This window comes from Nerophis lumbriciformis, linkage group LG02 (genome assembly GCF_033978685.3).
Source record: "Nerophis lumbriciformis linkage group LG02, RoL_Nlum_v2.1, whole genome shotgun sequence".
Classification (NCBI taxonomy): domain Eukaryota; kingdom Metazoa; phylum Chordata; class Actinopteri; order Syngnathiformes; family Syngnathidae; genus Nerophis; species Nerophis lumbriciformis.
The window spans coordinates 74,095,001-74,117,500 of record NC_084549.2 but is presented as its reverse complement, the minus strand read 5'-3'; the positions used below and the strand labels follow the sequence as shown (position 1 = coordinate 74,117,500).

General features: G+C 36.9%; 1 protein-coding gene across 1 annotated transcript in view; it reads left to right on the top strand.

Moving 5' to 3' along the window:
- grid1a (glutamate receptor, ionotropic, delta 1a) overlaps positions 1-22,500 on the top strand; it is a 758,266-nt gene that overhangs the window by 629,335 nt on the left and 106,431 nt on the right. Inside the window, exon 7 of the mRNA XM_061968559.1 lies at positions 22,452-22,500. This exon is cut by the window's right edge and continues 113 nt beyond it. Coding sequence (XP_061824543.1) covers positions 22,452-22,500 — 49 coding nt within the window. The remainder of the gene's footprint in view (positions 1-22,451) is intronic.

Genomic DNA, 22,500 nt, shown 5'->3' with positions numbered 1-22,500 from the left:
ATAATAGTAATAATAATAATAATATATTTTAATTGTAAAAAGGACTTTCCATTGAGCAAACAACCTCAAAGTGCTGCAGTGTATTAAAAAAATAAATAAAAAGAAAAAAGCCTTTTTTAAAATCATCCACAGTCTGTGGTGCCCTCAGGTGGTCAGGGAGAACGTTCCACAGACTGGGCGCGGCGGAGCAGAATTGATCCCGAAAAAGATCATTATTGCTAGAAAAATACACTGTGAACATCCATGCATCCATTTTCTACCGCTTGTCCCTCTCAAAGTTACAGGGATGCTGGAGCCTATCCCAGCTTCATTCGGGCGGAGAGTGGGGTACACCCTGGACTAGGGTTGTCCCAATACCATTATTTTGATACTGGTACCAAAATCTATTTCGATACTTTTCTAAATAAAGGAGAGCACACTTTATTGTAACAAAAATGTTAGAGTACATGAAACATATGTTTATTATTGTCATTTAGTCCTTAAATAAAATAGTGAACAAACTAGACAACTTGTCTTTTAGTAGTAAGTAAACAAACAAAGACTCCTAATTAGTCGTATGCAGTAACATATTGTGTCTTTTATACACCTATTATTTTGTACACATTATGAGGGACAAACTGTAAAAAATTATTATTAATCCACTTGTTCATTTACTGTTAATATCTGCTTATTTTCTGTTTTAACATGTTCTATCTACACTTCTGTTCAAATCACTTATTTTTCTCTTCTTTGATACTTGACATTAGTTTTGGATGATACCGCACATTTAGGTATGGATCCGATACCAAGTAGTTACAGGATCATACAATAAAATATAATACCTAATACATAAAATACTGATGTAAAGGGTAGGTGTCGCGCTGTTTTCTGTTTTAACATGTTCTATCTACACTTCTGTTAAAATGTAATAATCACTTATTCTTCTCTTCTTTCATACTTGACATTAGTTTTGGATGATACCACACATTTAGGTATCGATCCCGATACCAAGTAGTTACAGGATCATACATTGGTCATATTCAAAGTCCTCATGTGTCCATGGACATTTTTACTGACTTTATAAACATAATATAATTTTTTTTGTAAAGAAAAAAATATTTTGTGACGATAAAAAAATATCGATATAATCATCGTAGTATCGACTAGATACGCTCCTGTACTTGGTATCATTACAGTGGATGTCAGGTGTGGATCCACCCATGACATTTGTTTACATTGTGACGCCGGTGAGCTATTGTATCCTCCTACGGTGTGTCGTGACGCATGTTTAGCTATTCCTCGTCCTCCAGTGATAATGCTACTTGTAAGAAACTTACTTTATTTGTGTCAAGACTTGGACTTTGGCTTGGTTTGTTCTCCCGTGGTGCAAATGAACTGTACTGGTCATGGCGTGAAGGTAAATACATGATTTATTTAAACTATCAAAAAAGGAATAAACGAAAAGCGCGCACAGGGGCGGAGGTACAAAACTAGACTTTGAACACAAAACTTGCACATTGGCAGAAACTATGAACAATTAAACAAAACACTAACTGTGGCTTAATAAACAAAAACGTACTTGGCATGGAACCGGCATGAAAAAAAGAGTAGCAAGGGTCATCAGGGTGTGGAGAGTGTGCAGGAGCATAAATGTGGTGATGTCGTCAGGACGAACAACAGAAAATGAATGAACTTAAATACTATGGACATGATTAGTGATTTAGAAGTTGCTACAACACGTTTTACACCAAAATGCGTCCATTCTCCCTTTTCTGTCTACACACTGTGTCTGCTTGTAAGTACTCAGTGTGTGTGCGCTGCCCAACATGCTCCTCTGCTCGTAAAACCAGCAATGTCACCACGTGACGACGCGCCATCATGCCTGTAAAAAAAAAAAATGGAAGAAAATGGGGAACCAATACTTTTCAAAAAGAGTATAGTATTGTTTGGAAATTATTTCAAAATAATATTTTAATGGATGCCCTTTGAAGGACCAGAGAGATTTTGTTATCACTTTGAGAGAATGAATACATAAACGTGTTAGTTTGAGAGTGTCAACTTAGTCAATTACTAAATAGCTCCGAGGAAGAAGAGCACAACTCCCGGTGAATAATTCACTGGCGGCTGAGCTTCTCTCCTCTTCGTTGGCGCCTTTGGTGTTTTTGTGGAGTGAGATCAGGATCAAGTGGGAAGTTAGGTCTGGGTCTTTGAAAGTATATTTTAGACTGGTTTTGTCAAGTCTAAGCTGGTAAAAAACAGCACAAAGAGCCAGTTGACATCTAAAAGGTTGGTCTTTTTCTTCTATTTCAGTCACGGTAGGCTGTCGGCTACTCGGAGCGAGCAGCTACACAACAGCTGAGCACACAATAGCACACAAGCTAGACCTTTCAGTGTCCTGAATTGAACAGTATCTAAAACACATTTGTCAATATATACATAAGAAGAAGAAGCTCCGCTGGAAAAAAAAAACATGTCATTTCTTCTTGTCCGACATTGTCACGTTATTTATTAATCTTTCTGTTCACTACTTTTGTTTTACCTCTCTTTTTCAAATTATCCTTCTGTTCACTACTTTTGTTTTACCTGTCTTTTTTAAATTAAGCTGGTAAAAACAACACAAAGAGCAAGTCGACATCGAAAAGGTTGGTCTTTTTCTTCTATTTCAGTCACGGTAGGCTGTCGGCTACTCGGAGCGAGCAGCTACACAACAGCTGAGCACACAATAGCACACAAGCTAGACCTTTCAGTGTCCTGAATTGAACAGTATCTAAAACACATTTGTCAATATAAACGTAAGAAGAAGAAGCTCCGCTGGAAACAAACATGTCTCTGTGCATCTCTTCTTGTCCGACATTGTCACGTTATTTATTCATCCTTCTGTTCACTACTTTTGTTTTAACTCTCTTTTTGAAATTATCCTTCTGTTCACTACTTTTGTTTTACCTCTCTTTTTGAAATTAAGCTGGTAAAAACAGCACAAAGAGCAAGTGAACATCGAAAAGGTTGGTCTTTTTCTTCTATTTCAGTCACGGTAGGCTGTCGGCTACTCGGAGCGAGCAGCTACACAACAGCTGAGCACACAATAGCACACAAGCTAGACCTTTCAGTGTCCTGAATTGAACAGTATCTAAAACACATTTGTCAATATAAACGTAAGAAGAAGAAGCTCCGCTGGAAACAAACATGTCTCTGTGCATCTCTTCTTGTCCGACATTGTCACGTTATTTATTTATCCTTCTGTTCACTAGTTTTGTTTTAACTCTCTTTTTCAAATTATCCTTCTGTTCACTACTTTTGTTTTACCTCTCTTTTTGAAATTAAGCTGGTAAAAACAGCACAGAGAGCCAGTCGACATCTAAAAGGTTGGTCTTTTTCTTCTATTTCAGTCACGGTAGGCTGTCGGCTACTCGGAGCGAGCAGCTACACAACAGCTGAGCACACAATAGCACACAAGCTAGACCTTTCAGTGTCCTAAATTGAACAGTATCTAAAACACATTTGTCAATATAAACATGTGTCAAATATTTAGATTTCCCTTGCAAGTCTCCAAGGCAGGGGGGTATTAGAGAGTATCCAGTAACAAACGTGTTTGCATCATTCTTGTTGGCCCATGGCGCACTGTCAAAATAAAATCCAACAAAAGTATATATATATATATATATATATATATATATATATATTAGAGATTTTATCGGCCAATATCCGATATTATCGGCCGATAATATTATCGGCCGATAAATGCTATAAAATGTAATATCAGAAATTATCGGTATTGGTTATTTTATTATTGGTATTGTTTTTCTTTTTTTTTTTCTTTTTTTTGGTATTAAATCAACATAAAAAACACACAAGATACACTTACAATTAGTGCACCAACCCAAAAAACTTCCCTCCCCCATTCACACTCATTCACACAAAAGGGTTGTTTCTTTCTGTTATTAATATTGTGGTAGGTTCCTACATTATGTATCAATATATATCAATACAGTCTGCAAGGGATACAGTCCGTAAGCACACATGATTGTGGGTGCTGCTGCTCCACTAATAGTACTAACCTTTAACACTTCATTTTACTCATTTTCATTCATTACTAGTTTCTATGTAACTGTTTTTATATTGTTTTACTTTATTTTTTATTCAAGAAAATGTTTTTAATTTATTAATCTTATTTTATTTGATAAATATTTAAAAACAAAAGGACCTAATCTTCACCAAACCTGGTTGTCCAAATGAGGCATAATAATGTGTTAATTCCACGACTGTATATATTGGTATCGGTTGATATCGGTATCGGTTGATATCGGTATCGGTAATTAAAGAGTTGGACAATATCAGAATATCGGATATCGGCAAAAAGCCATTATCGGACATCCCTAATATATATATATATATATATATATATATATATATATATATATATATATATATATATATATATATATATATATATATATATATATATATATATATATACACATACATATGTGTATGTGTATATACTGTAAATATACACATATATACATGTATATATACATTTACATGTATATGTATGTATATTTACAAATGTATATAGGTGTGTATATATATATATGTATATGTATATATAGACAAATATATATATACAGTACATATATATGTACATACATATATATGTGCAGTATATATGTATATGTGTCTATGTATATATATATATATATATATATATGTATGTATGTATGTGTGGGGGAAAAAAATCACAAGACTATTTCATCTCTACAGGCCTGTTTCATGAGGGGGGGTACCCTCAATCATCAGGAGGTTTTAATGGGAGCATTCGCATACCATGGTTTTTTATATAGGGCACAGAGTGGGTGGGTACAGGCTGGCCTAGGGGCGTGGTGATTGGCTCATGTGTTACCTAGGAGGTGTTTCCGTCTATGGCGGCATGTTGTTACAATTTCGCTGCGCTTGTTGAGGGATGACAGGTCTGGACGGTAAATAATAAACAGTTTCTCTTTCAAGCATAGGTTGCATCTTTTATTACCACTATTGTAAGGTGTGCTGGATGCAAGAATTTGCCATGTTATTGAATATTCAACATTATTGTCTTTGAGGTCCCAAATGTGTTTGCTGAGTTCTGTGGTATTTCGCAGGTTTTTGTTCCTGAAAGAAGCCTTTTTATTGTTCCATCTGGTTTTGAATTCTCCCTCAGTTAATCCTACATATGTGTCGGATGTGTTAATGTCCTTGCGTATTACCTTAGATTGGTAGACAACTGATGTTTGTAAGCACCCCCGTTGAGAGGGCAATCAGGTTTCTTTCGACAGTTACATCCTTTGTTGGTTTTGGAGTCGCTCTGTCTGGGGGCCGACGGCTCATTTTCAATTGTTTTGTTGTGGTTTGAGATGATTTGTCGTATATTGTTCATGCAGCTGTAGCTCAATTTAATGTTGTTCTTGTTGAATACTTTTCTTAGGGTGTTGTCTTTGGGAAAGTGTTTGTCAATCAGATTGAGGAATGTGTGTCCAATGTTCGTTGAGACGTTTTTGCTGTATGGGGGGTTGTACCAGATGATGCCGTTTCGTTTTCTGTTCTTTTTTGGCTGGTTTCCTGGCGTGGGTTCATAGGTGAGGGTGAAATTGTATCCGCTTTCATCAAGGGCTTTTTGGTACGGGGGGGTTGCTTGGTCAAATTCAGCTTTGCTAGATGACAGCATCGATAGCCTTTTATTGATTCCGGTAGGTATTCTTTTCGTGGTGGTGGGTGGGTGGTTGCTGTCATGGTGCACGTATTGGAGTGTTGTGTTGGGTTTCGTGAATGGTTGGTAGCTGTTATTTCTCAGGTTGAAAGTGACGTCGAGGAAGTTGACGGTTTGCTTGTTGGCTTCAATCGTGATCCGTAGGCCGTTCTCTTTGAAAATTTGGCATATGCGCTTCTTGGTATTCTCGCTGCTCCTTGGCGAGGCGCGACACACTGCCAGTCCGTCATCACGGTAAATACCAAGGTTCAGATTGAGGCTATATATATATATATATATATATGTATGTATATGAGTATCCAGCACACTCCTCCCACTGGTGTTCTTTGGCTACTTGAAGTGTTCATGCAGGACATTTAGTTTCCCTCTGAGAACAAGCAGCATGTGTCAGCACAGACAAGATGGCCACTTCACTTCTCATCGTCTGCTGTCCCTCAGACATGACAAGCATACCTTCTGCTGCCTGTTCACACCTGCAGCACACCTGGGACACAACACATCAACATGCGATAGTATCTGTTGATGTACGCACCTGGACTCGCATGAAGATCATTATGAAGGACAAGAACAGTCATGACTCCGTCTGAGCAGAGAATAAAGAGTCAAACTTTAGAATAACTGTCTGTCGGAAGACTCGCTATGGAAGCGCTAAAAACTACAACGTGGATGACTGGGAGAAGGCGCTGTCAAAGTGGAGGCACGTAGATAAAAGCCGCTCTTACTGAAGCGACTGTCAAAAAGCAACTTGAAGATGATCAGTAAAACATCATCTATGCAACATTCTGACCCAAGAACCACCATCACATCCAATGATGACGTGTATTTTCATGCATCCCACTTTAAGTCGGAATACTTTGACATGCGCAGCACACACTTTAAACGGAAAGGAGTGTTATGTTTGTTCTGTGGCGCCATCTTTTGAACGAGGTCGTTCACTGCATCTCTGCTTGTCCGACATTGTCACGTTATTTATGTATCCTTCTGTTCACTACTTTTGTTTTACCTCTCTTTTTGAAATGATCCTTCTGTTCACTACTTTTATTTGATCTCTCTTTTTTGAAATTATCCTTTTGTTCACTATTTTTGTGTTACCTCTCTTTTTGAAATTAGCCCTCTGTTCACTACTTTTGTTTTGCCTCTCTTTTTGAAATAATCCCTTTGTTCACTACTTTTGTTTTGCCTCTCTTTTTGAAATTATCCTTCTGTTTACTACTTTTGTTTTACCTCTCTTTTTTAAATTATCCCTCTGTTCACTACTTTTGTTTTGCCTCTCTTTTTGAAATTAGCCTTCTGTTCACTACTTTTGTTTTACCTCTCTTTTTGAAATTATCCTTCTGTTCACTATTTTTGTTTTACCTCTCTTTTTGAAATTAGCCCTCTGTTCACTACTTTTGTTTTGCCTCTCTTTTTGAAATAATCCCTTTGTTCACTACTTTTGTTTTGCCTCTCTTTTTGAAATTATCCTTCTGTTCACTACTTTTGTTTTACCTCTCTTTCTAAAATTATCCTTCTGTTCACTATTTTTGTTTTACCTCTCTTTTTGAAATTTTCCTTCTGTTCACTACTTTTGTTTTACCTCTCTTTTTGAAATTATCCTTCTGTTCACTACTTTTGTTTTACCTCTCTTTTTGAAATTAGCCTTCTGTTCACTACTTTTGTTTTACCTCTCTTTTTGAAATTATCCTTCTGTTCACTACTTTTGTTTTTCCTCTCTTTTTGAAATGATCCTTCTGTTCACTACTTTTATTTTATCTCTCTTTTTTGAAATTATCCTTCTGTTCACTACTTTTGTTTTACCTCTCTTTTTTAAATTAGCCTTCTGTTCACTACTTTTGTTTTACCTCTCTTTTTGAAATCATCCCTCTGTTCACTACTTTTGTTTTACCTCTCTTTCTGAAATTATCCCTCTGTTCACTACTTTTGTTTTACCTCTCTTTTTGAAACGGAGCTGTTCTGTGCGCCCCATGTTGTGATATGCCGCGCGTCTTCATGTTACGACATTCTGCGCACGTGCCTGAAGCTAGCAGTTAGCACTTGGGGTAGCTGTAATGTCGTGAATAAAACAGCTCATTGGAATGACAATTGGATCCCATCGTTTATTGTTACATCAACTCCAGGTTAGGGTTGTACGGTATACCGGTACTAGTATAGTATCACTCTACTTATGAATAAAAAACGGTACTATACTCTCTTTGAAAAGTACCAGTTCCCCATTTTTTTTATTTTATTTCTTTTACGGGCATGACGGCATCGTCACGTCATGACATTGCTGGTTTTACAAGCAGAGGAGCATGTTCGGCAGCGCGCACACACAGAGTACTTACAAGCGGACACAGTGTGTAGACAGAAAAGGGAAAACGGACGCATTTTGGTGTAAAAACCAAAGATAAAGGTGAAGTTATAACACTGAAACACCTTTTATCCACTTCTAAATCAGTAATCTTTGTCTTCATGGCGACAAATAAAAACATTTTTTAAAATTATCATTATCACTGGAGGACAAGGAATAGCTAAACATGCTTCACTACACACTCTAGGAGGACACAATAGCTCACCGCTAACAAGAACCAGCCCTCCTGAATGTAAACAAAAACCACGGGTGGATCCACACCTGACATCCACTGTAATGATACCAAATACAAGAGCGTATCGGGTCGATACTACTATGATTGCATCGATATTTTTTACCCTCACAAAATCTCATCACTCCTACTTCAAAATGAAATATAGTATGAAACATATGTTAACAAATATGTAAAAATATAAATATAAATATTACATGAATAAGTGAATAAAACATAACATTGAGAGAATAACGGTAGATATATTAATAATTAATATAGAAAAACAACACAATAAATAATTAAAAAACAGATGATCAATAAAAAGCCTAATTAAAAAGGCGTTTTAAGCCTTTTTGATAACATTTCCAGAGCACTCCAAATTATTTTTTACAGTTTTAGAAAATAAACTGGAGTGTGAGACCTTCTGGAATAACATATCGTCTGCTTCAAAATGTGTGTAGAAATAAATAGGTGTGAAAATAAATGTTCTACTAATTGGCTTCACTTAATTGTGCATGGAGGTCCTCAAAGTGATTACAGTCATGTGATCTGAAGCTGCTTTCTGATTGGCTCCTTGCTGCAGACCATTGCACTGTCAACAACACCCAGCATTTGTTTTATTTTGCTCTTTGATTGACTTCACACCGACCACACGGAACGCTTCTCAGGTGCTAAAACGAGCGCGGCGTCTATTTTCAGATGTTTTGGAGGAGAAAGAAAAGAACATTGTGTTGCTTTAATTAGGTGCTTCACGGATAATAAAGTGCGTGAAATGAAGATGAGGTTTTTGTCGTGACAAAATTGGCGCATTACAACATGCTCCCCTGGGTCAAATTCAATGATGCTGCCTCCTCGGGGTCGTCATGGCAACCTCCTGTAATTACACACATTAGCACATGTCAGAGGAACTTTCACATGACAGCGAGCCAACGTCATTTTGCAATTAGTTGCTCAGGACGAAAAACGTTTCGCATGATGGCGGCCATGGTTTCAATAACTCCTGCTGAAATGTTGCACAAATATGGAGAAAAATACCAAAGCAACTACATTTTAATACAAACCCCAAAAGCAGTGAAGTTGTCAGGTTGTGTAAATGGTAAATAAAAAGAGAATACAACAAATCCTTTTCAACTTACCGTATTTTCCGCACCATAAGCCGCCCTGGGTTATAAGCCGCGCCTTCAATGAACGGCATATTTCAAAACTTTGTCCACCTATAAGCCGCCCCGTGTTGTAAGCCGCATCTAACTGCGCTAAAGGAATGTCAAAAAAACAGTCAGATAGGTCAGTCAAACTTTAATAATATATTAAAAACCAGCGTGATGTGGGCGCGCATGGAGTCGTATATCAACATGGACGGAGCTGCGTGAAAAAAGCCACCCGGCCTCTTCGCGTAAACTTAAACTTACCTTAACCACTCGCTCATCTTTTCTTCATCCATCCCTTCGAGTTAGCTTTTATGATGACGCCGGCTGGAAAGGTCTCTTTTGGCAAGGTCTTCCTTTTGAATATCACCATGGGTGGAAGTTTCTGGCCATTAGCATGGCAAGCTAGAACCACAGTGAAGGATGACTTCTCATTCCCTGTGGTGCGAATATTCACCGTACGTGCTCCCGTTGTATCCACAGTGCGGTTCACAGGAATATCAGTTGCTGTGAAATAGTAATCCGTGTGCGGATGGAGAGATTGCGTCTTTTCATGAACCGGATCCCTGTCGTTTAGTAGGAGCCATTTTGTGGTCTTTACAGATGCAAACACACAAAGGAAATGAAACGTACGGTATATCCGCGCGCTTTTTCTTCTTCTACGCGGGCGGGTGGTTGCTTACAGTAGAAGAAGAAGCGCTTCCTGTTCTATGGGGAAAAAAGATGGCGATTGTTTACCTAAGTTGCGAGATCGAAACTTTATGAAAATGAATCTTAATATTTATCCATATATAAAGCGCACCGGGTTAAAAGCCGCACTGTCAGCTTTTGAGTAAATCTGTGGTTTTTAGGTGCGGCTAATGGTGCGGAAAATACGGTATATTCAATTGAATAGACTGCAAAGACAAGATATTTCATATATATATTTTTTGCAAATAATCATGAACTTATAATTTAATGGCAGCAACACATTGCAAAAAAGGCATTTTCACCAGTGTGTTACATGGCCTTTCCTTTTAACAACACCCAGTAAAGGTTTGGGAACTGAGGAGACACATTTTTGAAGTGGAATTCTTTCCCATTCTTGCTTGATGTACAGCTTAAGTTGTTCAACAGTCTCCCTTCTCATATTTTAGTCTTCACACATTTTCAATATCTGGACTACAGGCAGGCCAGTCTAGTGCCTGCACTCTTTTACTACGAAGCCACGCTGTTGTAACACGTGGCTTGTTATTGTCTTGCTGAAATAAGCAGGGGCGTCCATGATAACAACATATGTTGCTCCAAAAGCTGTATGTACCTTTCAGCATTAATGGTGCCTTCACAGATGTGTAAGTTACCCATGTCTTGGCCACTAATACACCCCCATACCATCACACATGCTGCCTTTTACACTTTCACCCTAGAACAGTGCGGAAGGTTCTTTTCCTCTTTGCTCCACAGTTTCCAAAAACAATTTGAAATGTGGACTCGTCAGACCACAGAACACTTTTCCACTTTGCATCAGTCCATCTTAGATGAGCTCGAGTCCAGCAGAGCCGGCAGCATTTCTGGGTGTTGTTGATAAATGGCTTTGGCTTTGCATAGTAGAGTTTTAACTTGCACTTACAAATGTAGCCACCAACTGTAGTTACTGACAGTGGCTTTTTGAAGTGTTCCTGAGCCCATGTGGTGATATCCTTTACACACTGATGTGGCTTTTTGATGCAGTGATTTCTCCAGATTCTCTGAACCTTTTGATGATATTACGGAGCGTAGATGGTGAAATCCCTAAATTCCTTGCAGTAGCTGCTTGAGAAATGTTGTTCTTAAACAATTTGCTCAGGCATTTGTTGACAAAGTGGTGACCCTCGCCCCCGTCCTTGTTTGTGAACGACTGAGCATTTCACGGAAGCTGCTTTTATACCCAATCATGGCACCCACCTGTCCCCAATTAGCCTGTTCACCTGTGGGATGTTCCAAATAAGTCTTTGATGAGCATTCCTCAACTTTCTCACTCTTTTTTGCCACTTGTGCCAGCTTTTTTCAAACATGTTGCAGGCATCAAATTCCAAATGAGCTAATATTTGCAAAAAATAATGTTTTACAGTTCGAATTTTAAATATCTTGTCTTTGCAGTCTATTCAATTGAATATAAGTTGAAAAGGATTTGTTGTATTATCTTTTTATTGACCATTTACACAACCTGACAACTTCACTGCTTTTGGCTTCTGTATTATTTTGTTATTGTTTTTCTTTTTAAAAGCCATTTTAAATGTTAAAATTGTGCTTTTTTTTGGGTGGGGGTGATAAGGCATGATTTGAAATCATTTTAATGCACATTTCGCTACGTGAGTTTTTGAAGATCCAAAACTGTGCCACAGAACCAACTAGGCACAAGCTGTCAATAGATGACCCGTCATTGTTTAGCCAGCTGGAGTGGAATAAAAAAACAAACTATTTTCTGTCTCCTCTGTCTTTGTCTTTGCAAGGCTGCTAACACACAAATAAAATAAGAAGATAGGCAAATTTAATCAATTGTTCCTTTTTCCTATTTTGGACATTTCCTGAAAGTTTCATGAATTTCAGCCCTTGAGTTGTTTTGCTAACTAACTAACTAAATAAATAAATGACAAACCAACGGCAACAATTCTAGAACCTCCTGGTGGAGTTGATCCAAACTTCTATTCCGAAGTACCAGTCTACAAACTCATTTTCTTCCAGTGTTCAAGGTCGCTTAAATTCATCTTTTAAAACATCGATTTGACACAAGACCAGCAGGAATCGTATCTTCTTGTATTATTTTGCAGTGTGGAGTCTTAGAAAAGGCTTGATTACTCCAACAGAGGACCGTGGTCGTTATGAAAAGCATTAACCTAAATATTATTACCAGCCTGGAATGGACGTATGCTGTCTTTAAGTCGAAGTAATTGTTTTTTGACAACTTAATAATTCATCATGACAAAAGTTGAATGATGCGGACACATTTGTCACTGGATAGTTTCTAATCCGGAGACTTTGTAGCATTACGGCTACCATAGTCAGACGTACTGTGCTTCAACATACGGTATTATTATTATTATGCTACCTATTAGCAGACATATTATCTGGTGTTTTGTTTCACAATATAATGTAAAACCAACCTTCCTTACCTTCTGGTACCTGCTGATGTGTATTTGGGATCTGCATAAGTCCCGAAAATGTGCGTCCACCATTATAGTCAATAAGCTCCTTCTTTTTCTCTACCCTTTTGTTGTGGGGCATTCATTTGCTTTTGGCGACACCTAATGGCCACAATAATTCATTAAGTTAAGCTGATGACAGTGAAAGTTGAATGATGCGGACGCATTTGTTACTGGTTACTTTCTGATCCGCTTCTTGCATTGGAGACTTTGTAGCATTACGACTACCATAGTCAGACGTACTGTGCTTCAACATACAGTATTATTATGGTGTGTGTATAAGGACCACAAAATGGCACCTATTAGCAGATATATTATCTGACGTTTTGGGTCACAATAATATGCAGAAGCGACTTTTCTTACCTTCTGGTACCTGCTGATGTGTATTTGCGATCTGCATAAGTCCCGAAAATGTGCGTCCACCATTGTAGTCAACAAGCTCCTTCTTTTTCTCGTGCTTCAACATACGGTATTATTATGCTACCTATTAGCAGACATATTATCTGGTGTTTTGTTTCACAATATAATGTAAAACCAACTTTCCTTACCTTGTGGTACCTGCTGATGTGTATTTGGGATCTGCATAAGTCCCGAAAATGTGCTCTTTTTCTCTACCCTTTTGTTGTGGGGCATTCATTTGCTTTTGGCGACACCTAATGGCCACAATAATTCATTAAGTTAAGCTGATGACATTGAAAGTTGAATGATGCGGACACATTTGTCACTGGATAGTTTCTAATCCGGAGACTTCGTAGCATTACGGCTACCATAGTCAGACGTACTGTGCTTCAACATACGGTATTATTATGCTACCTATTAGCAGACGTATTATCTGGTGTTTTGTTTCACAATATAATGTAAAACCAACTTTCCTTACCTTGTGGTACCTGCTGATGTGTATTTGGGATCTGCATAAGTCCCGAAAATGTGCTCTTTTTCTCTACCCTTTTGTTGTGGGGCATTCATTTGCTTTTGGCGACACCTAATGGCCACAATAATTCATTAAGTTAAGCTGATGACATTGAAAGTTGAATGATGCGGACGCATTTGTTACTGGTTACTTTCTGATCCGCTTCTTGCATTGGAGACTTTGTAGCATTACGACTACCATAGTCAGATGTACTGTGCTTCAACATACAGTATTATTATGGTGTGTGTATAAGGACCACAAAATGGCACCTATTAGCAGATATATTATCTGACGTTTTGGGTCACGATAATATGCAAAAGCGACTTTTCTTACCTTCTGGTACCTGCTGATGTGTATTTGCGATCTGCATAAGTCCCGAAAATGTGCGTCCACCATTGTAGTCAACAAGCTCCTTCTTTTTCTCGTGCTTCAACATACGGTATTATTATGCTACCTATTAGCAGACATATTATCTGGTGTTTTGTTTCACAATATAATGTAAAACCAACTTTCCTTACCTTGTGGTACCTGCTGATGTGTATTTGGGATCTGCATAAGTCCCGAAAATGTGCTCTTTTTCTCTACACTTTTGTTGTGATGCATTCATTTGCTTTTGGCGACACCTAATGGCCCACAATAGTTCATTAAGTTAAGCTGATGACATTGAAAGTTGAATGATGCGGAAGCATTTGTTACTGGATACTTTCTAATCCGCTTCTTGCATTGGAGACTTTGTAGCATTACGACGACCATAGTCAGACGCACTGTGCTTCAACATACACTATTATTATGGTGTGTGTATAAGGACCACAAAATGGCACCTATTAGCAGACATATTATCTGCACATTCATCTGTTGTTATGGAAACATCCTTCTTAATACATTTCAAACGAAGCTTGATGGATTGTGGGAGCATTACAACTACCATAGTCAGACGTACTGTGCTTCAACATACACTATTATTATGGTGTGTGTATAGGGACCCCAAAATGGCACCTATTAGCAGACATATTATCTAAATATTAATCTGTTGTTATGGTAACATCCTTGTTAATACATTTCAAACACCATTAACTAATTCATTTACGAAGAATAATTACCGTATTTTTCGGACTATTAGGCGCATTTGAAATCCTTTCTTTTTCCTCAAAATCGCCTTATGTACGGAATAATTCTGGTTGTGCTTAACTACCTCCAAACAAATGATAAGTGTGACCAGTAGATGGCAGTCACACTTAAGAGATACATGTGAACTGCAGGTTGACGCCTGTTCAATAAATGACACAAGTAAGTACCCGTAAACAAGCAACACTTTGATGTTTAATTGAGGAATGTATAACATTACACAAAAATCCGTTAATATGTGTTAATACAACTTTGGTAAGCTACGAATTCCCACTGCTTGATGGATTGTCAAAAATGACAACTACCATAGTCAGACGTACTGTGCTTCAACATACACTATTATTATGGTGTGTGTATAAGGACCACAAAATGGCACCTATTAGCAGACATATTATCTGCACATTCATCTGTTGTTATGGTAACATCCTTCTTAATACATTTCAAACGAAGCTTGATGGATTGTGGGAGCATTACAACTATCATAGTCAGACGTACTGTGCTTCAACATACACTATTATTATGGTGTGTGTATAAGGACCACAAAATGGCACCTATTAGCAGACATTATCTATTGTTTTCTGTCGCAATATTGTGCAAAACCAACTTTTCTTACCTTCTGGTACCTGCTGATGTGTATTTGGGATCTGCCAGAATAAAAAAAAAACGTGTACTGTTTTTCCATGAACAATACAATGCTGTAAAAAACAATGTCAATTTAACACAACCATTCTGGCAAGTGAGCTGCCAGCTTAAAATGTTGTTAAACATAAAAAAAACACTATATTTGAGAGTAAAATGTTGTAAATGACAACTACCATAGTCAGACGTACTGTGCTTCAACATACACTATTATTATGGTGTGTGTATAAGGACCACAAAATGTCAACTATTAGCAGACATATTATCTGCACATTCATCTGTTGTTATGGAAACATCCTTCTTAATACATTTCAAACGAAGCTTGATGGATTGTGGGAGCATTACAACTACCATAGTCAGACGTACTGTGCTTCAACATACACTATTATTATGGTGTGTGTATAAGGACCACAAAATGGCACGTATTAGCAGACATATTATCTGCACATTCATCTGTTGTTATGGAAACATCCTTCTTAACATTTCAAACGAAGCTTGATGGATTGTGGGAGCATTACAACTACCATAGTCAGACGTACTGTGCTTCAACATACAGTATTATTATGGTGTGTGTATAAGGACCACAAAATGGCACCTATTAGCAGACATATTATCTGCACATTCATCTGTTGTTATGGTAACATCCTTCTTAATACATTTCAAACAAAGCTTGATGGATTGTGGGAGCATTACAACTACCATAGTCAGACGTACTGTGCTTCAACTTACAGTATTATTATGGTGTGTGTATAAGGACCACAAAATGGCACCTATTAGCAGACATTATCTATTGTTTTCTGTTGCAATATTGTGCAAAACCAACTTTTCTTACCTTCTGGTACCTGCTGATGTGTATTTGGGATCTGCCAGAATTAAAAAAAAAACTTGTACTGTTTTTCCATGAACAATATAATGCTGTAAAAAACAATGTCAATTTAACACAACAATTCTGGCAAGTGAGATGCCAGCTTAGAATGTTGTTAAACATAAAAAAACACTATATTTGAGAGTAAAATGTTGTAAATGACAACTACCATAGTCAGACGTACTGTGCTTCAACATACAGTATTATTATGGTGTGTGTGTATAAGGACCACAAAATGGCACCTATTAGCAGACATATTATCTGCACATTCATCTGTTGTTATGGTAACATCCTTCTTAATACATTTCAAACGAAGCTTGATGGATTGTGGGAGGATTACAACTACCATAGTCAGACGTACTGTGCTTCAACATACAGTATTATTGCAAAACCAACTTTTCTTACCTTCTGGTACCTGCTGATGTGTATTTGGGATCTGGCAGAATTATAAAAAAAACTTGTACTGTTTTTCCATGAACAATTTAATGCTGTAAAAAACAATGTCAATTTAACACAACAATTCTGGCAAGTACACTTTATTTGAGAGTAAAATGTTGTAAATGTAAAGTTTTGACTGTCAAAGCGAAGACGAGTCTTATCAGCGCGGGTCTTCACCTCTCGCGCCCGCACCGCCGCGCCTATCCTTCCACGCGTCGCTCACCGTGCGGCGGCGAGGTGGATTTGACCCGGGGGCCGGCAACTGTGGTGTGTCAGCGCCGCCATGCTCGCTGACTGGCGAGGGGAATAAGGCCTGTTTTGACAAGTGCGGCGTATTTATTCCAACTCAGCACGAGCAGGAAGAATGGATTTATTAACAAGTCGTCTTTCAGCCTCGTCACGCCGTCACAGCACATAAACGCCCGATTGTCTGCCAGGCGCTGATCGATATGAAAATACGCCGCCTGCAAGACAACGCGGCTCCGAAGGGCGAGATCCGCGACGACTTTGACGGGCGGCGTGAGGCGGCGTCTTACCTGCGCCAGTTATCGACCCGCGGCGGGTAAAAAAAAAACAGTCGACAGCTTTTTAATTCCAGCATGCGGCAAACATCCATTCATCTTCTTCCGCTTATCCGAGATCGGTTCGCGGGAGCAGCAGCCTAAGCAGGGGAGGGGCTGGCTGCGGGCTGTTGGCCAATGGCTGTGGCTGGGGGGCGGGACTTCCGGGGAGAGATGGGGAAATGACGTTGATGATAGGAAGTAAAGCCATGGAAAATTACCAGGAAAAGAGTGGAGACGCACGTCGGGGTTTGTTGTGTGGTTGTATGGCATCTTCTGCAATGAGCCTACATTACTGGAATATTACAAGACGTATGAGCCGACATTACTGGAATATTACAAGACGTATGAGCCGACATTACTGGAATATTACAGGACGTATGAGCCGACATTACCGGAATATTACAAGACGTATGAGCCGACATTACCGGAATATTACAAGACGTATGAGCCTACATTACTGGAATATTACAAGACGTATGAGCCGACATTACTGGAATATTACAAGACGTATGAGCCGACATTACTGGAATATTACAGGACGTATGAGCCGACATTACCGGAATATTACAAGACGTATGAGCCGACATTACTGGAATGTTACAAGACGTATGAGCCGACATTACTGGAATATTACAAGACGTATGAGCCGACATTACTGGAATATTACAAGACGTATGAGCCGACATTACTGGAATATTACAAGACGTATGAGCCTACGTTACTGGAATATAACAAGACGTATGAGCCTACATTACTGGAATATTACAAGACGTATGAGCCTACGTTACTGGAATATAACAAGACGTATGAGCCTACATTACTGGAATATTACAAGACGTATGAGCCTACATTACTGGAATATTACAAGATATATGAGCCGACATTACTGGAATGCTCCAAACATTCACACATATGGTTTTCTACACCAAAATTCATCTATTTATTCTTTCTTCTTCTTCTTCTTCTTCTTCTTCTTCTTCTTCTTCTTCTTCTTCTTCTTCTTCTTCTTCTTCTTCTTCTCCATATTTTGGCGCACTCTACCTTCCACATTTTACACCCGATTCAAACCGTTCCAACTTCAAACTGTTGAGCCTATTCGGGAATTGCGGGCTTTCCCTTGACAATAAATACATATTTTTTTATTTGTTTTATTTATTTTTAAATAAATAACGTTTTTTAAATTATTTTTATTTTTTTGTAATAAATAAATGTTCTTCTTTTTTTCTTTTTTAAATAAATAAAGCTTTTTTTAATCTATTTTTAAAATAAATAAAGCTTTTTTTAAATTTATTTGAAAAAAAAATAGAGCTTTTTTGTTTTGTTTTTAAATAAGTAAAGTTGTTTTTGTTTATTTTTTAAATAAATAAAGTTTATTTTATGTTTTAAATAAACAGGGCTTTTTTTCTTTTTTTTCAATAAATAAAGGTTTTTTTATTTATGTTTAAAATAAATAAAGCTTCTTTTGCATTTATGTTTAAAATAAATAAAGCTTTTTTTAATTTATTTTTTTAAATAATAAAGCTTTTTTAAATAAATGTTTTAAATAAATAAAGCTTTTTTATAATGAATTTTTAGAAATAAATACAAGTTTTGTATTTATTTAAAAAAAAAAAATAAAGCTTTTTTTATTTAGTTTTTTAAATATATAAAGCTTGTTTTATTTATTTTTAAAATAAATACAGCTTTTTTTATTTATTTTTAAAAATAATAAAGCTTTTTTAAATAAATGTTTTAAATAAATAAAGCTTTTTTATTATGAATTTTTAGAAATAAATAAAAGTTTTGTATTTATTTTTAAAAATAAATAAAGCTTTTTTATAATGAATTTTTAGAAATAAATAAAAGTTTTGTATTTATTTAAAAAAATAAATAAAGCTTTTTTTATTTATTTTTTAAAATATATAAAGCTTTTTTAAATAAATGTTTTAAATAAATAAAGTTTTTTTATAATGAATTTTTAGAAATAAATACAAGTTTTGTATTTATTTAAAAAAAAAAAAAAGCTTTTTTTATTTAGTTTTTTAAATATATAAAGCTTGTTTTATTTATTTTAAAATAAATAAAGCTTTTTTTTATTTATTTTTAAAAATAATAAAGCTTTTTTAAATAAATGTTTTAAATAAATAAAGCTTTTTTATAATGAATTTTTTTAAATAAATAAAAGTTTTGTATTTATTTAAAAAAATAAATAAAGCTTGTTTTATTTATTTTTAAAATAAATAAAGCTTTTTTTATTTATTTTTAAAATAAATAAAGCTTTTTTTATTTATTTTTTTCACTGCGCTGATGAACTATGTCCCCTTTTATTATGATGGTTGCCCACACGTTTTATTGCCTTATTTATTTTAAGTGATTCATGTAAATCAAAAATATGATGTAAAAAATGTATTACTTGTCAATCTGTCATCGTCTAAAACCCAGTGCTATTTATTACATATCAAAACAAGATCCTTATTTGTTTTGACAAATTATCAATCCAAAAAAAAAATACATATTGTTTTCTTCATCACCTTTTTATTTTCTCACATTTTGAATCCCGGTGTTAAATGTTGTTGGGATTATTATCACACATTAAAACAGGATCCCTATTGGTTTTGAAAAACGAACAAACACAATAGGGTGCTTCAGATCCAAAGTGGGAAAAAACGTGTTTTCTTGTCACTTCTATCCATCACTGTTTGAACAGTATTGTTCATCTTGCTGTAATATTATCAGAAATCAAAACAAGATCCCTATTGGTTTTGGAAAATATCCAATCAAAGATGCTTGAGCCAATCAAGTCACTCTAATGGTCTTAATTACATCTGTCCCCTCACTGTTTGTTACACATGTTTAAACGTGTAAGGGTTATCATCAATGTCCCTATTGGTTTTGAAAAATACCAAATTCAAAATAAGCTACCTTGAGGTCAAAAAGTAAAAAAATTTTTTTTTTAAATTTAAAAAAATACTAAATTTCCCGTTGTGGGGCAGACTGGCTCGTACATGCACATGCATTTCTACCACAGAGTAGCAAACACTTTTAACTTATATCTGTGGGTAGTCTCGCTATGGGCGCGCTTAATAATAATAAATAATAATAAAATAAAATAAATAATATTAATAATAATAAATAATACAAATAAATACATAATAAATAAATAATAATATTAAATAATAAAAATAAATAAATAAATATATAAATAAATAACAAAAATAAATAATAAAAATAAATTAAAGCTGCAAGCAGCGTTGTTCGGGCCCGCGTATTTGGCAGGTGCTAGTCCTAAGTGTCCCAATACTTTTGTCTACTTTTAGTCTGAAGTGTCCTAAGACTTTTGTCTAGTGTACCTACCTTGTCTGCATTGTGTGGGCACGTTGGTGCTTCCTGCTTTTGAGCAGCCATCTTAAAAAAACAGCACCGCAGGAGCATCAGTGCAGCGGGTCTTTGAAGGGTCATAAAATCAAAACCGGAGCAGGTATTAGAAATCCCATCTATACTTTTAATCACAAGGGTTTTATCTCTCACCTGTGTTAGTTTGAAGGCGAAACGACAAACGCGCTCAGAGGAGATAGATTTTGAAGGAAGGTGACCGGTTTTAACAAAAATGTTGTTTTGAAGGGGGAATAGAAAACTTCCTGTTGATTTTTGCTGGGGGTTGTCAATTTATGTAGGTCTAAGTGAGACCTACATATAGGTTTTTGTTTCATCTCTCTCCGACCTTCCCAGTGGGAGTTACAGGCAGTTTTGTCAGATTTTTCATCCGAGGAGCAGTTTTTTGTGCGTTTTATGAAAAAATTGCTGTAGAGCACAATTTTTGGATTTGGGGTTAGGTTTTTTCATTAGATCACAGTTTTAGCCAGTCCTGATGTGTGTGTTCAGTTCGGTGAGTTTTGAAGCATGTTAAGGGGGTCAAATTACAGCTCAAAGAGGCAAAAGTGACTGTTTTTAGTACTTTTTTGTCTTGAAGGGGGAATTGCCAACTTCCTGTTGATTTCTGCCCGATGATATACAATTATGAAAACTAGGTCTAAGTCAGACCTACATACAGGTTTTTGTTTCATGTCTCTCCGATCGTCCTAGTGGGAGATATAGGCAGTCTATTTTTTTTTTTCCTAGGGGGCGCTAGAGCGCAATTTTGAGTTTTGGGGTTCGGTTTTTTTTTAAAAAAAAGGTAATTTTCGCAGGTCCTGATGTGTGGGTCAAATATGGTGAGTTTTGAAGCATGTTAAGTGGGTCAAATTACAGTTTGTTGTGGCGGCGGAAGAATAAAGAATAATTAAAGCTGCAAGCAGCGTTGGTCGGGCCCGCGTATTTGGCAGGTGCTAGTCCTAAGTATCCCAATACTTTTGTCTACTTGTAGTCTGAAGTGTCCCAAGACTTTTGTCTAGTGTACCTACCTTGTCTGCATTGTGTGGGCACGTTAGTGCTTCCTGCTTTTGAGCAGCCATCTAGAAAAAACAGCATTGCAGCAGCATCAGCGCTGCGGGTCTTTGAAGGGTCATAAAATCAAAACCGGAGCAGTTATAAAAAAACTGTTCTGTTAATGTATGCACAACGGTTTAAGCTCTCTCCTGTGTTAGTTTGAAGCCGAAACGACAAACGCGCTCAGAGGAGATAGTTTTTTAAGGAAGGTGACCGGTTTTTACAAAATAATTGTTTAGAAGGGGGAATAGCAAACTTGCTGTTGATTTTTGCTGGGGGTTGTCAATTTATGAAATGTAGGTCTAAGTGAGACCTACGGAGAGGTTTTTGTTTCATGTCTCTCCGACCTTCTCAGTGGGAGTTACAGGCAGTTTTGTAATTTTTTTCTTCCGAGGAGCAGTTTTTTGTGCGTTTTATGAAAAAATTGCTGTAGAGCACAATTTTTGGATTTGGGGTTAGGTTTTTTCATTAGATCACAGTTTTAGCCAGTCCTGATGTGTGTGTTCAGTTCGGTGAGTTTTGAAACATGTTAAGGGGGGTCAAATTACAGCTCAAAGAGGCAAAAGTGACTGTTTTTAGTACTTTTTTGTCTTGAAGGGGGAATTGCCAACTTCCTGTTGATTTCTGCCCGATGATATACAATTATGAAAACTAGGTCTAAGTCAGACCTACATACAGGTTTTTGTTTCATGTCTCTCCGATCTTTCTAGTGGGAGTCTTGCAATGGGCCTTTTGCAATGGGCCATTGCGGGCCCTAATAAAACAAGAATGTGTTTACATGGAGAAATAAGTCATAATATGACCTCTTTAATAAATGGTGCCCCAGGGGGTCTCGCTCACTGGCTAGCGCTGCTCGACTTAGCTCTCAATCGGCGGGTGTGTCTATTTTGAAGAGACTTCTATTCCTCCCTCCCTGTCCAGGTGTCCAACCTCTACCTGTACGACAGCGTTCTGATGCTGGCCAACGCCT